This window comes from Cryptomeria japonica, chromosome 6 (assembly GCF_030272615.1).
Source record: "Cryptomeria japonica chromosome 6, Sugi_1.0, whole genome shotgun sequence".
NCBI classification, from domain to species: domain Eukaryota; kingdom Viridiplantae; phylum Streptophyta; class Pinopsida; order Cupressales; family Cupressaceae; genus Cryptomeria; species Cryptomeria japonica.
Genome location: NC_081410.1, coordinates 118318876 through 118339150, shown reverse-complemented (window position 1 = coordinate 118339150; position 20275 = coordinate 118318876). Strand labels below are relative to the sequence as shown.

The 20275-nt window shown below is 39.0% G+C and overlaps 1 protein-coding gene across 4 annotated transcripts in view; it reads right to left on the bottom strand.

Moving 5' to 3' along the window:
* Window positions 1–20275, bottom strand: part of LOC131074824 (uncharacterized) — a 168393-nt gene that overhangs the window by 125713 nt on the left and 22405 nt on the right. For all 4 annotated transcript variants that reach the window (XM_058011537.2, XM_058011534.2, XM_058011535.2 and 1 more), the window contains exon 4: window positions 17866–17957. In XM_058011537.2, coding sequence (XP_057867520.1) covers window positions 17866–17957 — 92 coding nt within the window. The remainder of the gene's footprint in view (window positions 1–17865; window positions 17958–20275) is intronic.

Genomic DNA, 20275 nt, shown 5'->3' with positions numbered 1-20275 from the left:
CCTGGCTGAGGAGGATTAATGGGCAGACCCATTACTTACCATATTAGCAGACCCAAAAGAAAACTGTCGGATTTCTTTAAGAACTTGCTTGCGAAGGGCAGCGATCCTTTGTCTTTCTAATTTTTTTCTGATCACAATCTCTATTTGCAAACCCCTTTTTTCTTCGTGATTGATAGTGCGACTTACTTGTCTGAAGAGATGGTGATCTACTTCTGATTTCAAAGCAAGCATTCGTAACTGGTGTCCAATATATGACTAGTTCAGTACTTGATCCGACTGTTCAAGAGGAAGGTTGAGCAAGAATTCATGCAGCAATACCATACTACATTATTATGGCCATCCTTCTAGCGCCAATTTTGTTGACGTGTCTAAAGTCGCATTGCTGCAAACTCCATACAGCCAACGCAGAATAGAATAAACTTGCTGAGTATCCTATCCTCTCTTGAGATAAGGAAATCCCTAATGCTATTTCTCACGCTTGATCAAAGGGGATAACCTCAAGGTTTCATTTGTCAGGTCTTGACTGCGGGATTGCTCAGTGGTTTGATGTGTTTTGCTGGAAACACAAGGGGCACCTACGGTAAAATAGGCAATTGCTGGATGAGTTCCCCAAAACTTTAATGGTCTTGCTTATCAAATAGTTTATGTTGGGTTGATACTGCTTTCAATAGGACTACGGATTCTCTTGATAAAAAGGGGAAAAAAGAGGGATAGAGAGAGAGTGATGCAAAAAATATAAATTTTAACTAAGATAGCAGATTTAGTAAACAGACGGACACCTCCAAATAACTAAATTAACCATTACCAGCCATTTAAGCACAATACTTGCATCAATCTAGTGCGATCTTCAAGGGAAAATTGAGTTTTCATGCTATTAAATACAACATCAAAACTTTGAGATTCATCGAGTGAGTATTCAATAACCGAACTAAGCATATGAGAGGTTCAGATTAACCATACAGAAGGAAAGACAATCAGCCATTCCCTAATGGTATGAACAGCGAGGATTCTATCAAGATGTTTACTTAGAAAATGCAATATAAAGGAAAGAAGCATAACTGAAAAACTCTGAATTAATGAAGGAGACCATACACTCACAAGGAAACTTGAAACAGTCTTAAGTTTGCATTAAATCCTGTAAATTTCGCCAGAGCTTCAGCAACAATTAAAGAACTTCTTATAAAATGAGGGAAAACCAGTCCCTTAAATAGGCTTCAAAAATGGATGAATGGCCAAGATTTAATCTAAACAAGTGGCCCAGATTCATCCATAAAACATGGCTGCCCATACCCATAAATGGGAGGCAAATATCAGCAACTACCCCAAAGGGAGTTATAACTACCCCAAAGGGAGTAATAATTACCCCAAAAGGTAATTAGAACTTATCCAAAAATAATCCAAAAAGGTGCATACACATAAAGTTTTACATTTAGTTGACTTGGAAGTCAAACATGACCCTTTCGCCAAAAAGTGCACTTTCAAGATTTAAAAGGAAAAAGCACTTTCTCTTTTCCATTTGTAGATTTCTTTTCCAAGAACTCATCTTCACCATGCAAATATTCCTGCCAAAGATCACGACCTACCGCACGTTCCTCACGAGCATACTCCTGGAACCTGATGCATGATTGGAATAGCAGACTAAATAGAGGCATAGGAAGATGACGAATTTTATATTGCATGCCCTCGCGATACTGGTTCACGTGCTTCAAACCATCCTTCCAGCTGGAACGATTACGCTCGAAGCACCACATGTCAGACTGGAACTGACCAGCAAAACTTAGGTCCTTAACGGAGTAAGTGATCCTATCCGTCCCTAGTCTTTCTTCCCAGTCTGGCCGTATCACTTTATCAGACAGGGCATTTTGCCATCCCGAGACCATTGATCGGAGGATTATTTTGCCGAGTTCTTGCATGGTGTTCAAAATTGTCTCACATGCATCGTGTTCTTTATCAATGATTTCTCTTGTGTCATTCTTCATGCTGATAGTCCAGTACCATTCCTTAAGAGTGCTGATGTTATAAGGATCTAGGATGGTGGGTAATGTAGGAATCTGTGCATGGGTCCAGAAGAGAGCTCTCATGAGGGGAAGAGTAGTGGCAGCCACTTCATGCATTCTAAGGGATTCCCTCTTTACCTCTAATAGCCGGACTAGGGTGGTCTCTCGATGGTGAGCCATCTCTTTTACTTCTTCGAGGATTCGTTCTCCCCTCCCTTTATTGCCATGTATCCATTCCTTGACGGCCCTTGCGGTGTCCCGTACTCCTTCAAATTCTGTTCTGGTCCTCTATACCAATGCTGTCGGGGGAATGTGGGATTCGGAAGCATTGTGTAATGGTCTCACGAGTTGATCGATGTATCCCTCGGCCTGCTCAGCACGAGCTCGATACATGTCCTTTTCAGCTGTTATCTCTTAAAGTTGCCTGAGCATGTTCTGTACTAAATCCTTGAATTCCTCCTTTTCCTGTTCCTTAGTGGCTCATCCGATGGGGACGGTCGTGATGCTATAATCTGCCAATGTAATCTGATCTGCTGGCTTGTCTACAGGCGGGGACGCGATGTAAAGAGTGTGGTTCCTTTGCTCATCTTTGGTCATCCTGGAATATGCCTTGGACTGTTTCTTCCCCTTGGCTTTAGCTTGATCTGTACATGAGAAGATGTCTTCCAAGTCAATGGGTAGCTTTGTGGCGGCCTTGCGCTAAGCTCGGGCAATCAACCATTCCTAAGGTACAGTCTGGGCTGATGCTATGGTTAAATTTTCACTCTATTCTTTGATATTTTCAGCCGTCTCACCACAAATTTGCAGTTGTTCCGTTACCGGAGGAGTGGAGGAGGTGTCAAGCTCTTTGCTTGCAACAGAGTTTTCTCCTACTTCACTGAACAATTGTCTGATGCCTTCGTGGGATGGTAGCTCTTCAATCTTTTCAAGCTCGTGGCTCTCCTCTGTCTTTTGCTCTCCTTCAACAGTAAAGTCATCTTTAGCAGTGTTATGGAGCAACAGTTCATGGTAACTCTGTTGGGTTGGTTCATGCACTTCGATCCCCTGAATGGATGGAATCTCTCCTTCCTCAATTTGGTTATCTAAATCGGTTGATTCTGTAGCTCTTAGCTCAGCATCTAGCATGTCGAGTAAGGGAGGATCATCAGCTCCAAATGCATCGATGTCACTCTGGGAAGGAGGAGCAGGTATATAATCCAATTCTACTACATCGTCGGACGAACTGGGGTCCTTCGACGATGAAGTGACCTCTGGCCTCCTAATGGGAATCTTCTCCCTTCTTGTTCTCTTGGATGTCTGAGTCCCTCTGCAAGCCTTAGCCTTCTTCCTCTTCTCGGGCTTTTCAATTTCTTCCCTGGGTTGACTAGAAGTTCCCTCATCTTCGGAGGACTCAGAATCGAGGCTACCCATTAAGTGATAGGTGAACTGGACTCCCTCATGAATTAGTCGCTCAATCTATTGATGCAACCACTGGTCTGTATATCCTGCTGGGGCTGCCATGACTGCCTCAAAATCAGTGATCGAGTCTTGCAACCAATCAACGTCCGGCAAAACATGCCTTACGGCCTCAAATTCCCAGACCTGCAAGCAATTCCCTAAATCTGTGAGTTGATCTGGGACCCGGCGATATTCATAGTGTCGCATCTGCTGCACACTCAACCTAGAATATCCACGCCTTCGGACCTGATAGTCATCAAAGCAGTTTTTCCAATAATCTTCGACTGATTCCTTTGCTCTGTACTACCTGCCATAGGCTCTATTTTCCAGATTATCGTGATCAAAGCATTTCCTTGGAAAATGCTCTTGTAGGCCATAGGAGGCTAGCCCTACGAAGGATTCCTCCACTTGGGATGGGCTTTTTAGATGGACGTCTTGATTGCCTATAATCTGGGGAACCCGAATCCAACCTCCTTGCTGTCTCTGAGTAAGATGTGGGTTGGACATGACTGCCTTGCGACCTCCATAAGAACTATCTTGTCGATTGGGTACCGTGCAAGCCGGAGAGGGGCACTATCAAAGCCAGCTATCTGAATGTAGGAGAACCTTGGGAACTGGATGAACCAGGCTCCGTATCTTTGTACTAGGATAGTAGCTTGCTCTGAGAGCCTTATGTGTAATCCTCCCTGCATTAGCTTGACCAGGCGCATTGTGAAGCCGTCATTGACGCGTTCATATTGACCAACCACATAGGTCGGGCTGTTCTTTTCTCTTTGAGCTATATCTTGATAATCCTGTTGTGGGTAACAATCATATACCTTCACCTGACCAGGCCCATTCCCAATTTCTCCTTTCATTATTAAACCTGGCAGTGGCTGGTTCCTGGCGAACATGTAGTCAAATAAGAGGTCATAGTGAAGTACTTCTTTGTCTCGAGTTCAATAAGCTGAGTATGGATGTTGTCGCTTATAATCTGGGCCCAGTCGAACTTGAACTTCCCATTGAAGACTTGCTCTGTGAAATAAAACATCCACTCCTCAAAGTAGTTGGATTTGGGAAGTCCCATAACCCTGCTGAGCAATGTGACCATGTCCCCATCCTCATTGTGAAAGTCACTTCTTGGGGTCTTTTTCCCAATTCTGAGGCTTGGAGGTCTTCTCTCCTTGTACCACTCTTCATTGATCAATGTTCTGCATCTGGCAGGATTCATATCATACACCCCCTGCGCTTCATCTATAGTCGTAGCCATGGGATTGTCCGGGAAGGGGATGTCGAATGCATCGCCAATGGCCTCAGGAGCTAAGTTAGCGAGGGTCATGTTCTCGAGGAGCACCAATCTGGAACCTGGCTGGTAATGTTGGGCAGCCTCTACACTTTGAACTTCTAACTCCCTCAATCCCGCTCTTTATACTGGTACTTCATCCTTTCGACTCGGCGAGGGATATCTATTTTGGATGGTCGCGATGTATCGGCTGCAGCAGGCGTCTTTGATGATTCTACTGCTGATTTAGGCATTTATCCTACATAGTCGGACGCGGATTACGAGGCGATAAAAGGGAAGCAAAGCGGGTTAGATAAAGAATATGCCAGCATTCAAGGATTAATTCAAAAAATTGAATCGGGACCAGCATGATTTTGTTAGCTACAAGCTTGATTGATCTAAACATAAATATTCATGTAGCTTTCGACTGCAGGTTTATATTTAAGCATTTTCAGGATCAATTTTCAAAAATGGACAAAGCTTGAGAAATTTTCCTAAGTTTGAAAATGCAATCTCTAGCTGATTCTTAGGAGTAAGTTCTAATTTCAACTGCTTTGCACGACGCCTTATAAACGGAAAGAGATGCGAATTTTGAAGATTTAACCATTTTAATCAATTTTTCGCACAGACATCCATCCAATTTGTAAATGTTTTAGATGATCGAGAGAGACGAAGCGTACTTACCTGGTGAAAATGGACGGCGAGAAATTGCCCAATTTGTCATGCAAGAACGAAGGGATAGTTCTGCGAATTTTGAATGGGAGGGTTTGCAACTTTGAATTCCAACGGTAAACTTTCTAATTCAAATTTTCTCGGCTGCGGTTTGAAAAGAATTTGTAATTTTGAGTTTTAGACTTAGCAATTCTTCACCTTAGACGAAATGGTAATTGCAAACTTTGTGGTCATTTTCCTGTTTCGCACCAAAGTTGACTTCGCCAATTTCCACTGTTTCCTTTCTCGTGCTCCTCCAACTCGCGATTTTCGTGGATATGGAGGCCCTTTAAAATTTTAAACTTTGTTTGTACCCCAAGTGCGAAGTTCGGCGCTTTTATCCTTTTCGGACCTTTTAAACATTTTGGTAAGTTTGAAATTTTTCGGACCATTTGGCACTTTTGCCAACTTTCAGCGAATTTCGGACCTTAAGGAGTTTTTGCCAACTTTCAACGAATTTCGGACCTTAAGGCCTTTTTGCCAACTTTAAGTGAATTTCAGACCTTAAGGAGTTTTTGCCAACTTTCAGCAAATTTCGGACCTTAAGGCCTTTTTGCCAACTTTCAGCAAATTTCGGACCTTAAGGCCTTTTTGCCAGCTTTAAGTGAATTTCCTTTTTGCCAACTTTAAGTGAATTTCGGACCTTAAGGCCTTTTTGTCAACTTTCAGTGAATTTCGGACCTTAAGGAGTTTTTGCCAACTTTAAGTGAATTTCGAACCTCTTGGCCTTTTTGTCAACTTTCAGCATTTCTCTCATTTTGGCCTGAAAGTCCGAAATTTGCCCCTTCCTGGGCATTTTGGCGATTTTTAACTTTTCTCTCAAGAAGTGCGAGCTTGGGCACTTGGGCAAGTTTGTCAACCTTGGCATTTTGCAAACAAATTCGCTCCTTCTCCACCAACTGGCGAAAATCGTCATTCATTGAAATCTCGTAAACTCTGTAAGAACAAACATCATGTAATCTATCTCATTGCTCTTACGCGAAGAACGGCAACTTTGGGTCCTTATGCGACCTTCAGACGCACTGTCCTTTGCTTGGCAGGCTTCGCCAGCCTCTATCATCTCACGCCTATTCAAGGCGATTTCACAAGTTTGAACCATCGCTTGGAATTCGTGCCCGAGGGCTCGACTAGCCTAATGGAATCACTAGCTTTTTTGTTCAACATCATCACTTCACGGACGAGTCGCTGGCTTGCTCAAAAGGACGCGAGACACTCTGCACGGAATTCAACAAGGCGAAGACAGAAAGGCCCAAAAAAGGAAGGGGGACCCTGTCGGCGACAGGGAGCATGTGCAACGCACAACAGTGTGTTATATCAATTAATAAATTCTTGCACGATGCTACAGCAATACTATTCAAATAATAATTTATTAAATCATAGTTAAGAACCTGGAATAATTCCATGTCCAATGGTGAGCTAGACAGTTCACCTAGTACTCTTTTCCTTTCATGCACACTGCTCCTTCACCTTCAATTTCCAACACCCTAAACAAATTCCTTCGTTGTTCATAGTGTGGCAATTACTTATTCTGCTTCTGTGTGTCTCCCCTTTAACTCATGAAAAGGGCGATGGGCTTGAGAATGGTGTGCTGGTAACCAAAACCAAGTGAAATTTTCTTAGAGAGTTCAGCTAGGCTCCACAACATTTGTGACTGATAATATACAAAATCTATATTTTTGCGATCCCTTTGACTTCTTAATGCCCCATCCTTGAATGCTTTTGAGCTGCGTTGGACCTGACAAAGTGGTGCTATTGAGCTGGAAAAGTTAGTGGAGGCTTCCTAAAAACTGGACTTTATTTTTCTTTAACTCCCAACCTTTCCTAAAGGTGCCGGCCAGCTGCAAATCTTTTTTTTTTGTTTTTCCAATATTTCCTTTTTCAAGGAGGATGGCTAGCTGTATGGGGGACTCATGAATCAAACAATACCAAGCTGTTGAAACCTACCACATCCTCCTTCCAAGGTGGCAAATCCCTCTTTGGACTCACGCTGACCCTTTTAATTTGTTGTGAATGTTTAAAGATATTCCTTAGTTTTTTCTCCATGCCACCTGCGATCCCTTTTAGAATTTGAACAATATTGAATAAGGGCTTGGCCACCACAAAATACAAACAAAATTCCCAATTTTCCACAACTGCGGATTGTAAATAGGGTTCTTGTATATTAGAATAATATCTTAATAATTATTTAGTTAATGGTCAATAATGTAATTTATTGTACATATTAGATAGTTTCTATTTTTCTTCAGTTTACGATTGTTTCTTAATAGAAACATCGTCTTCATGAATGCTATATGTACATCTGTATTCTTTTAATAAACTCATTGCATTCCGTGAACATGGTATCAAAGCGGGAAAACGAAATTCGTTTTTCTAAAAATTTTGAATGAAATTTTTCAAACTTTCTGAAAAATGAATTTTTTTGGGCGGATATTCCCTGTAATTCACAATTGTAGAATCGTGTGTGGAAAGGTCGCTTTTAATCTTCATCCCACGTTCTTGGTTCACAAAAATCGAAGGGTTTCTTTTCGGCCCGTGTCCAAGTCTGTTTTTTCTTCAGTGTTCTCGCGTGTCTAGTTTACCTCTCATTTTTGCCACCCTTCTTTGTCCGCACGATATTTCTGAGATCGTGCGTTTGTGCTTCCGACAGCAAGACTAGACACGATTTTCACGTTTATTTTTTTTTCAGAGCGATTTTCTTCTTTCTGCCCACGCATTCTTTCTTTTGAGTCTGCGACCTCGTCCAAACCTGTAAAAACCCAACTTGGCTCTCCTCTGCTGACTGTTTCTTTTGAATGCAGTAGATTTGAATTTGTTTGGTTTTTGAATGTCTATGGATTTTTTTGTGTTTTTTTGGTCATAATGAGCAATGATACAATACTGAAATAAACTCCTATGCTTAAAATAATACTGAAACAATAATATTACTGCTGGAAATAATTTATGAAACTATCAAGGAAATGTTTGTTCTGTTCTATGGCCAATATGCCTGAAAAAACAAATTCATTACAATGTAAGATAAAAACCTGATTTTTGCTGTCCCAGTAAATGAAAAAATCTGCAAAACTGCAAATTTTAATTTTTAAAAAAAATTTACTGTTCACTCGGTACTATAGCAGTCCGTACGGCGGTACTGTTCACGCGGCACTGTTGCAGCCCGTACGGTGGTACTGTAGCAATCCGTACCATACTTGTTAATCGCCAAAATTTCTTCAATAAATCTGCAATAATTTCTCGTGAATTTATTCTTCAACTTTGCACAATTAGATGTAAATAAGACCTCTGAATGAAGTCTTCCTGAAACCAAATATCACTGAATATTTCATCAGCTCAGATGGTGAACATTGAAGCAACTACGTCCTCCAATGGTGGCTGAAAACCCTAGTCTCCAGAGCAAAACCCTTTCAATTTCACAATGTCAAAATAAAAATAGCCATCCTCTTCTTTCCAAACTCAACGCTATATATCCTTTTTTTGCAAATTGTACCCTAATCCTCTTAATTACAATTTTGCTTGTAGTTTCATTTAATTTCACTTTGGGTGTCAAAACGATTTTAATCATTAAATGGGCATTTAATTTTAATATTTCAATAGTCTGGCTCAAATAATTTAATTAAAAACATGGCCCCGTCTAATGATGAGTTGACCCTCAAGTTAAGTGATTATAATATAAAGTCACTTTATAACTTTATTATTAAATCACTTAATAATAAATGCTAAGTTATTCAAACTTGTCTAACTCCATGAATATTTTGAATTTAGCTATGCCGTCTGAAACTGGAGCTCACCAGTTGACCACCCATCTGACCGTGATGTCTGCTAAAAATAGCAAGGGTCCATCTCCAACTGCTAAAAATAACCTGGCCAAGCCAAACTCAAAGCAAAACTCATCATAAACAAACTCTGGCAACCCAGAAGTGTACTCTGCTCTGTCCCCGGAAGATCTCCATGCCAAGGTGACCCTCTATCCAATCCTACTAGCCTACGAGGGTCTTTGATAGGCTAATCACAAGCTAGAGTGATGTCTCTAGCTAGAAGGGGACATCACAAAACCTGCGCGACCCATCTTCTCTTCAACGCACGACATGTCTTCTTTCTTCTACATCAGCCTTTTTTCTCTACAAAGCTCGCACGACATGTGATGGGAAAATTTCTGCGATTTTGTGTTTACACACCTGCTTCTAGTCGCAGTTTTTTCCGACTTGGGTTTACTTTTGTTTTGCTGCAGATTTGTGATCATTTGACCAGCCCGCATGCCCTAGGGGTTTGACAAATATTTTTTTGTTTTCCAAAAATCTTTTGTATTTTTGGGGCTTCATCTACAACTTGACCTAGGGTTTTGCTTTCTATCAGCTAGGGTTTTTGATAAACCCTCTTAATTTTTTGCCGAAATTAATTTTAAACAACATATTCCTTATTGGGTTTTTACAAAGATATTTGGGTCTTCATCAAAATCCGTACCTTGGGATTTGTGCCAGCCATACTTCTTTCAGTCTTGAAGTTTGTAACTAAATCGACCTCAGTTTTTGCATTGGGATATGTGCCCCATGTTTTGTACTCATAGATTAGTCTTTTGCCTCTTCTTGAATCTCGTTTTCCGTGTCTCGGAAAGCATGCAAGATGGCATGTTTAACCAACATAATGTTGGAAGGCAATCAACGATTTAAGGGCAGAAATTACAACACATGCAAGCAGCGGATGATGATGATTTTTCAATATCGTCGCCAGATGATATCGTTTTGGGTAAGGAGTTCCATCCTACCACAACTAGAAAAGATCAAGATAAGTTTGATGAGCACAACCGGGCAGCAGTCATGCTTATCAAACTTTCAATTACTGATGATCAACTGCCTCATATGCCATCCGACAAGATAGTTGTAAAAATCTGGACATTCGAGATCAATTGGAAGCAATTGGACAGAAAATGGAGGAAGAGGATATGGTAGTTATCACGTTGAAGAGTTTACCTAGATCCTATGAGCACTTTATAGAAATGCTCAACATTACTCCAACTAATGTTGACTTGAAGTTTCCAGAGTTGTGCACCAAACTTCTGCAGCAGGATCATTGGAAACAACAGTTTGGTAGCAGTGCCACTTCGTCCTCCACAGAACAAGCATTCACGGCCAAATCCTTTCACAAGGATAAAGGTAAATCTCAGCACAAAGGCCCCAGTCAGTCTCAGGATAGTTTGAAGAAGAAGAAAGTCCAATGTAACTATTGTCACAAATATGGTCACTTGATAAAGGACTGTTGGAATTGTTTGGCTTCTAAAATGTGAAAGCAGGGAGGGTCTCAACCTAAGGCCCATGTCGCAGAGCACTCAAAGCAGAAAGAATCTGCATTTTATGCTTTCATGGCGAAAAGACTTGCATATCATGTAAAGTCTTTTGCTTGATATATAGAGTCTGGTGCATCTCGACACTTCACTCATCAGCATGATTGGTTCACAGACTTCTCACCTTTCACCGATTTAGTCATTTCTAGAGGAGAAGAGTATATTGTTATTAGCAAGGGTAACGTCCAGATACAGTTTGGTGGGAGGAATCTCATTTTCCTCAATGTATACTACATTCCTAGCATGGAACTAAACCTTCTCTCTGTGAGCCAGATTATGCAACACTCTCCTCAGCTTGATGTGGTATTCGGTTCACACAAGTGTTCAATTGCTGATCGTGCAACTCACACCACTGTGGTTGTTGGCATCGAGGATCATGGTCTATACAGACTTGTGGATATGGGTGATTCTCTGGAACATGCCTTTGCAGCTAAATCATCTTCTATCAACAGTCTATGGCATCAATGGTACGGTCACCTGAACATTTATTATCTTGCTCAGCTTGTTCGAGAAAATTTAGCACCATTCAAGGATGGTGACTCATGGCGAGCCTCCAAGGTACTACAGTTGATTCACGTTGATGTATGTGGACCAATGAGTACACATTTTGTAAGTAGTTCTAGGTATTTCTTGCTTTTTTCTTAGACCAAAATCAAAGGTTTTTAATGTATTTAAAAAGTTTAAGACCTTAGTAGAGAAAGAGTCTGGCTATCCCATAGTCACTCTTAGGTCAAATATTGGGGGGGAGTTTTGTTCTACCATTTTCTGCAACTTCTATGATACTCATGGCATCAAACGCCAATTAACCACTCCTTAGTAGAACGGCGTTGTAGAGCATCACAACCGCACTATCACTGAGATGGCTAGGTCAATGTTAGAACATAGGAGTGTTCCCAAGAAATATTGGGCCGAAGCAGTATATAGCAGTCTATCTCCTTAATCGGCCTCCCACACAAGCTGTTAAGGGAAAGACTCCTGAAGAAGCCGGTCGCAAACCTAGGATTAGTCATCTGAAAGTCTTTGGCTCTTTAGCATATGTTTGGATTCCAGATGCCGAGTGCTCCAAGTTGGATTCCAAGAGTCAAAAACTTATGCTCACAGGGTACAGTGACAACCACAAGGTTTGCTGGTTGATTGATGTAGACACCAATCACCTCATCTTCAGTCACAATGTTGTCTTTGATGAAGAACAATGACCTTTTTAGCTATCCTCGTCTGTGCAGAATTCTAAGGACCAAGCTTTGAAGGCTACTGATTTGGGCGTCCGTCTTCCATTAGGTTCACCTCATGGGAGGGACGATGCAGAATCTGAATTTGATGATGCTCAACTTGAATTTCCTCTGAATGATGTCGATATTCAACCTGTTCTAGATCCAATTCCACTTATTCTTGCTGCATTTGATGTTAGTCCTTCTACTCTCCAGCCTAAATGGTGGGCAAAGACCATAAGTGATCTTCATCCTCATGAGCTCATCGAGGGTAGATCTTCCAAAAACAAGAGCAAGCAGCAAACTACAATCAACTTTGCTCTCATGGCCAAAATTCACGATGTTTTTGAGCCCCAAACATATTCTGAGGCTAAAGGAATTCCCGAGTGCGAAAAGGCTATGGAAGCTGAACACTAAAGTCTTTTGAAGAACAACACTTGGGTCCTCTCTGATCTTCCACTAGGGAAGAAGCCCATTAGCTGCAAATGGGTGTATAAGGATAAGTACAAAGTTGATGGAACCCTTGACAAGTACAAAGCTCGTCTCATTGCTAGGGGATTCTAATAGAAGGAGGGCATTGAATATGAGGAGACTTTTGCTCCTACAACCAAAATAAGTACCATTCGGCTCATCCTTGCCTTAGCAACTCGGTTTGGTTGGAAAGTCCATCAGATGGACGTTAAGAGTGCATTCCTCAATGGTGACTTGCAAGAAGTCTACATGACCCTACCTCTAAGGTTGGTGGAAAAGAACATCAAGTGTGCAGAATGGTGAAAGCACTCTATGGCCTAAAACAGGCTCCTCGGGCTTGGTACATCAAAATTGACAAGTACCTCGCAGATCATAGCTTTTAGAGGAGTCCATCTGATTCTAATATGTATGTCAAAAACATTGGTCGTCATATTCTTATTCTTGTTGTCTATGTTGATGACCTAATTATCACTGGTAGTTCGGCACTTTTGATCGATCAGATCAAACAGAGTTTGTGCCAATCCTTTGACATGACAGACTTGGGACTTCTGCACTATTTCTTAGGTGTTGAAGTAGGTAGCATCTTCATATCTCAGTCTACGTATGTCCACAGTCTGCTGGACAAGTTTCGGATGAAAGACTACAAACCTATGGAGAAAGGGCTGAAGTTGACAACCAAATCAGATTCACCTATGGTGAATGAATCAGCATTCAGGCAACTAGTGGGCAGTCTCATCTACCTTATTGCTACTAGGCCTGATCTCAGTTTTGCAGTGAGCTACATTTCACACTTCATGACAGCGCCCAAGGTCGATCATTGGGTAGCAACGAAGCGTGTGTTGCGTTATGTGAAGGGCACTTCTAATTTTGATCTTTTGTATAGCAGAAGTCACGATCCTAGACTCATTGGTTTTACAGACTCAGATTGGGCAGGTTTTGTTGATGACAGAAAATCAACATCTGGGTATGTTTTCAGTTTGGCATCTAGTGCAGTCACATGGACTAGTAAAAAGCAACAAACAGTGGCTCTTTCCTCGACAAAAGTAGACTATCGAGGAACAGTTAAGGCAACTTGTGAAGCAGTTTGGCTTGGGAGGATGCTTTTAGACATGCAGATGTCTCAAGCAAGTCCTACTCCCCTTTATTGCGGCAATCAAGGGGTGCTCAAATTGGCCAAAAATCTAGTCTTCCAGGAGAGAACCAAGCATGTTGAACTTCATTGTCACTTCATTCGGAAGCTGGTTAAAGACGGATCAGCTCAGTTGATGTATGTTCCGACAAAGGATCAAACAGCAGATATTCTCACCAAGTCTCTGAGCCCAAACAAGTTTGTCAAATTTGGGGGGCAACTTGGTGTAATTGACAGATTGACCATTAAAGGAGAGTATTAGAATAATATCTTAATAATTATTTAATTAATGATCAATAATGTAATTTATTGTACATATTAGATAGTTTCTATTTTTCTTCAATTTGCGATTGTTTCTTAATAGAAACATCGTCTTCATGAATGCTATATGTACATCTCTATTCTTTTAATAAAATCACTGCATTCCACGAACACTATAAACCTCTAAGTTTCATTGAAGCACAAATTCGACTTCCAAACAAAGCCAACACATGAAACCAAACAGTCTTCGTCCTTCGATTACAGAAGATCCAAGAGGGTTTCCGTCCTCAAAGGAAATGCTCAACTAGAGTTCTGCACAATGGTTTCTGAAATTTGGCAAATGATAGAATGAATTGTTTTCTGAATTTTCCCAATAATTCCTTTTTATTCTCATTTACCTTTCACAATCTATGCCCTTTTCGGACCATGTAAGACATATGTGTTGACTTGGTCTCATGGTTGAAGGATTCCATTTGACCCATTGCAGGTGTGCTCCCGTCAACTTCAACTTGTGGCGGACTACCATATTTTACACAATGAAAGGGTTTCCCATCTTTGTTCTTTTTCCAAGACATAGAGATCACAAAGCATTTTTATTTTATTATGTTTGATCTACTAGGAAATATGTGGGAGGTACCATTGTTTATACAAAGAATCTAGTGGTTCTCTATCGAATTTCTTCCACTACCTAATCAAAGATGCTTGACAATTTTTAAAAAATTCTATGTGAGACCACAACTTTGAGTAATTGATTTCTCCATGGAAGTCCACCATCTACCAAATTGATTACTCCATTCTTTCATCCCATCACAAATGTTGGAAGAATTTAGCACCCTCGAATTCTATTGATCCACATACAAATGGAGATATATCTGCAAGGCATTGTTCTTCCTTGGTCAACTAGGACTAAGTCTGCTCCGCACCCTTGCTTTCATTCTAATAATCTAGGCTCTATCCCTTCTCAATATTTAAAACCCTCTAACACTGCTCTTTCACAACACGAAACTTGTAGGCAATCCAACATTACCAATTTATTCTCTAACGCCTAGCATTCTTCAACCTTGAGTGTTGGGGAAGTTTCTAATAGGAATTGATTGCCTCCTAAGATTGTCCAACTTGGCCACTTTAGCCCTAGACAATCCTCAACGAATATTTCCAACTATGTATTGCTACACCTTTAGAAATTGATGATAATATTGTTGGCACCTTCAACAGCCCCCACAATATAGACACCTAATGCATTTTGTTTCCTTCCTAGATGTTTTTCATCTGCTTCACTGATTGCAAACCCCTTGAACTATTCTTGGTAATTTGCAGACATTAATATAATTTATTTTCTTTCTTTCTATTTTTTAGGATATCGTATCATTTTTTAATATCTCAAGTTTTTCCCATTTTAAGCTTTAGTGATTGAATTTCATTTACACTTTGCTACACCACATCAATGGTGTGCAAATAGAATGCTACTATGATTTATTTTGTGTCACTGTTTTTTTTCACTTATACCACCTTTTGCGTATCATTGTCAGCTAGAAACTTATAGGCCAGTACATAGATACCACAGGAAAATATTGCAAAACCTAGCAAGAAAAAAGAAACAACAAAGTTACTCTGGAATCATTAATTATTATTGTCATAGCCACAGCCACCTGGTGAATTTGACAGTTTTTAATGCATACAACCTCAAGTAAAATTGTATGAACAAGGCCATATCCAAAAGATAGTTCAAAAGTATCTCTGTTCAAAGAGCTGTAGCAGTTAAATGCAGAAATGCCACCTATGAAGCAATTATCTAGACTACTCGCCAAAAAGGCCATGGCAAATCAAGTTCAAGACAACAAGTCATTATACCAACTATAAGACAGCTAAAAAGGCCAATTCACTCTGAATGGGTCATGCAATTGTAGATCTGACTCTCATATTGGACATGGAGTCCACCACTATTTCTGCTTCCTAATAAATGACAGGATCTTCTATGAAAGAGTTTCTCTTGAAAGGAGAGATTTTCTTTATTAACACCTTAACTTTCCAATTTAGACTCCGTCCAACCTCCACACAATTTATGATAATTGCCACCAAGTGTCCTTGAACAGTTCAATCTCAAAGTTCCAGCTCAATTGCAATTGTCATCCCTTAGATTAGGACCTGGTACAGTCACAAGGTAAACACAGCATTTTACCAATTTATGAATTCCTAAAGCATATGATTTAGACTTGTATTTGGTTTTGAATAATCCCTCTATCTTCATTGTTTCCTACAACAGGTTCTGGGTAGACCACCAAATAAAATCAGACTTTGTCATAACAGCAAAATTTATTTTCTTCAGAATCTTCCTTTCTTTATGTCATTTGTCAGCAAAATCAAAGTGAAATCAATCATAAGGGCATTTTGAAAGGATTTTCTTCATGTGGTTTTATTTTCAGCAGTATAGTATTTTCAGCTTTCATCTAATAAACAAGACAATAGGGCCTATGTAGTAGTCTAAATCAGCATTTCTCAGTCATGGTTGCAGCAAGTTTTCAAATGGACATCAACATATTGAAGTTTTAAGAGTAATTATTCAGTGATTGCCAAAGCATGTGGAGAGAGATAGCCAGATCTTAATTGTGATATACTATCATTTGGCAATCATCTTTGCATCATTCGATGAGTCTTTTAAGCGAGTTCAAAAACAAAGGACTTGTCGCATTCAACACATTGGTTTTCAGGATATCAAATTTCAAGCATCTTCAAAGAGTTTGCCATGAACAGAGAAAAGGCTTCATCAAAATAAACACCACAACTGCTTGTCAATAATCTATTTTTAGCCCACACTAAAAAATAGCTTTTAGAAGTCGCCCTTTTCTAAGGGAATAGAATATTTTATCGCTCATGCAATTTTTAGTAGCCTTTCATTTTACATCAATGAGCCTTTTTAGAAGTTGATTATTTTTATATCATCTATTTTTGGATCTCTTGTCATGCAAGAGATATGACTTCTAGGTTTAGTATATAGTCATCTTTACCTAGAGTCTAACAAAAGATTGCCCGGTTTAGATTCAATATTGGTGGATAGAAATTTGAAATAAATTTGGCATCGCATGCAAGTAGTATTTTCTTAGTGTAGAAGTCACCATTAGCTTTTTTATTATTTTCCTATGCAATAGCTTTGTAAACCTGATAAATGCCATTCTGCACTTAGTTAACTGAAAATAATTTTCCTTCTTACTTGTTGCTGAAATTGTTCTTCACTCAATACTGTTAATCTAGAGTTCATTATTCATTCAATAAAAATTAATACTGTCTACCTTGCTTCTAAAGTATTATTGGAATACTATGTATTATTTGTTGTGTGCTGAGGTAAATTAAATTGTGTCTATCAAGTTTAAACACTTTGTATTGCAGGTTTACTTGAAGTTGAAAATTGTGGCTTTGTAATTCCTTGATTCAATCTACCAAAGCACATGTGTCCTTGTATTTAAGCTTGTTCAATCCTTGTGCACTTGCATTGCTCAATCTCTTCTTTTAGTTGAACAACATAAATGTGTAGTAATCATGAAGTTTCAATTCAATCAAAAAGCATTAAAATCTTTAGCCTCAAGTATGTCACCTTTTGCCCTAGCTGAATCCAAAAAGACATACCTTTAATTTAATTCAGCGGGAACATAAAACACCCCAAAGATTGTAAATAACAAGTACATAAATACCTTTAATTTTATTCAACATGAATGTGAACCACCACAAACATCGTAAATAACAAGTACATAGTGTTCAAATTAAGTTAGTTTTTATTACATAGAGTTACCCTTTCTAGTTCAAAGAGTGGTTCTACCACACCTTTGTTCCAAATTGAAAGATGAGAATGAACAAACTAACAATAGTTGCCTCCAATAAAAACATTCAACTGCAACACTTCATTTACCCTTTGATAACACTGGTCATCTAATAAAAACATATCGTCAATCCTTCATATAAAGTTACAAAACCAAATGTTAATAAGAATAAATGTACAAAAAAAGCAAAAAGGCAGGTCCAATCATTCAACAGAAAGAAGAATACGTAAAAGGAAATGCAACCTTCGTGGACTGTAAGATATGTGAACAAGGATTCTCTCATCTACTTCTCCATCAGCATAGACTGGTGCTGCTCCTGCAATTGCCTGGACTGCCTGGTATCACAGTTATTAAAACCTGTCTTAAGTTCTAGATTTTCAATCTAAAGAGATGGGCAGATATTTTGCATGCCTCTATCTGAAAAAAATTTAACCATACAAAAACTTAACAAAAAAATCCCCAGTAATGTAGTGAAAACATTCCTTAGACCTGTATCACCTAAAACAAGTTCCCATAAAAGAACAAAGGCAGATAAAAGAAACAGTGATATTAATTGCTTCTTAAAATTTATCTGAAAAGGATCTGATATACTACTTGTGATTGTCTTAATATAGAGATCATATACATGTCAAAAGTCAAAAGATAAGGCATTTTCCAATAGAGTACAAAATTTATTTCACTGCCACCAAACCTAGAGTGAATAAAAGTTGACCAGATTACATCTGTCAGCTTCATGAGTGAAAACCACTATGGTTGATAAATGTCAATATTGACTTGTCCCCATATCAGCTATCACTGAAAGCTGCTGGGCTAATAATTCATTTATATTCAGAAGAATAAGGGTTATCTGATGCTAGAGCATCTGGGCTCATTAGCAATCGTACATCACCAAAAAAGAACTGCTTTTATTTTGGTTTGTGGTGTTTGTGCAGGCATGGTTCCTAGGAATTTATTGAAACCATCCATCTCATTATAAAATTAAAAGTTTAACTTCGGTTATTCAGTGGCAACCATATTTTGAAGGTAATAAAGTTTATTGCACGGTAATTTTAAGTTTTATCTTCAAAATGGAGAGGTGAAAATTCCAACACCCAAACTTGGGAGTGGGTCATTTATTGTTGTGTTGGTCCCATTTTCAAATTCAGACATCCGTATTTTTGGTTTGGCTCTATCTCTGATGTTTGGAGATTGCGTGAGAATGAGGAGTTACAAAAATTAATTCTTGCAGAGGAGTCAATTTTGCTGGAAGTTTCAAATTGCAAGAGGGAGTTTCTAGATGAAAAAGAGTAGGAAGAAAAAGATTCAATAAGAAACACAAACTCCCAGAGGAGATTAACAGGTATGATGTTGATAAGTAGGAGATATTTTCATAAGGTAGAATGTTGAAAATTTTTAGAGAGGATGGGGATAAAAAATTCTATCGTCCAGGTTGAAAGATTCCAGCATAGAAAAATGCATTATATTGGATGTGTGTTACAGATTGGAAAGAATTATTTCAGATTTGTAATGGGTTTCTGCTGCTTTTAACATAAAATAAAGCATGTCATTGTTATTAGGAAGAACTTTATAAACATCCAATTTTGTAACAAAGGTGGGAACTTTCATTGTGCATATTTTTAGTGTGAAAAGACTTCATTTGGTTGATCAATTTTATTTGTGGAAATTTGCCAGTAAAGAGTTTCTATGCACATTTAAAAAAAAATATATGGCTGGTAATTAATAATTTTGTGGGTTCATTTCTTTGCTTATGAATGTTCTATCGATTAAGGAAATTTGAGGAATTATGTAATGGCTGCAAAGATCAACACTCCTTGAAGTTCCTAATCTTTGATCTACATCAAATAGTATTAGAGAAAGGTGAGTTTTGTAAAGTGTGAGATTTGCTATGTATGAGTTTGTTGCAAGACTCCTATAACTAAGAGGTTTTGTTGGCTATTCTGTAGCAAAAATAAGGCTGGATAGAGGGTGTACAGTTCCTCCACTGACAGAGAGTGGGTACAGGAAGCATCTTCCAAAGTTTCTGTTAAGAATAGTTGAATTGCAGATTGAGAGCATGTAGCAAGTGTTTGAAGAAATGCCAAAGAGCAAAGGCATGAACTTTGTAATAGGATGGGTTTTAGGATGTTTTGTGCTTGAGATGGAGTGCAGAAAAGAAGTTGAAATGCGTAAAAGAAAATGTGGAAAGAAAAACAACCACTTGAAAGAGTAAAACGAAGAGAAGAAAGAGGAATAGCAGAGATTTGGCAAAGAAGATAGTGAAAAGAGGAAAGAGAAAATGCAAAGTTGCAGCCCTGTGATGGAAAAAGCATGGAAGGAAGAACATGTGGGAGCAGCCCATAGAGTTATTGATGAAAGAAAACAAGTAAAGAAAATAAAAGAATGGAGTAAGAAAGAGAAAAGAAGAGAAATTGGACTATGAGTGTCCTAAGTTTGGCAAACAAATAGATGAAGATGAAGATCACCTATTGAGAGAGGAGATAAGGAAGATAGAGAAACTATTGGAAGAAGTGTCAAGTGTCAAAGAAGGTTGAGGAGGAGGAGCCATTGAAAACATTTAATTTTTATAATCCTTGTGATATTTTGTTTGTAGGTAAAAGGGAAGAAGTAGCAGAATGTCATGCACATGACATTGAAGAAGAGATCCTCATGCAAG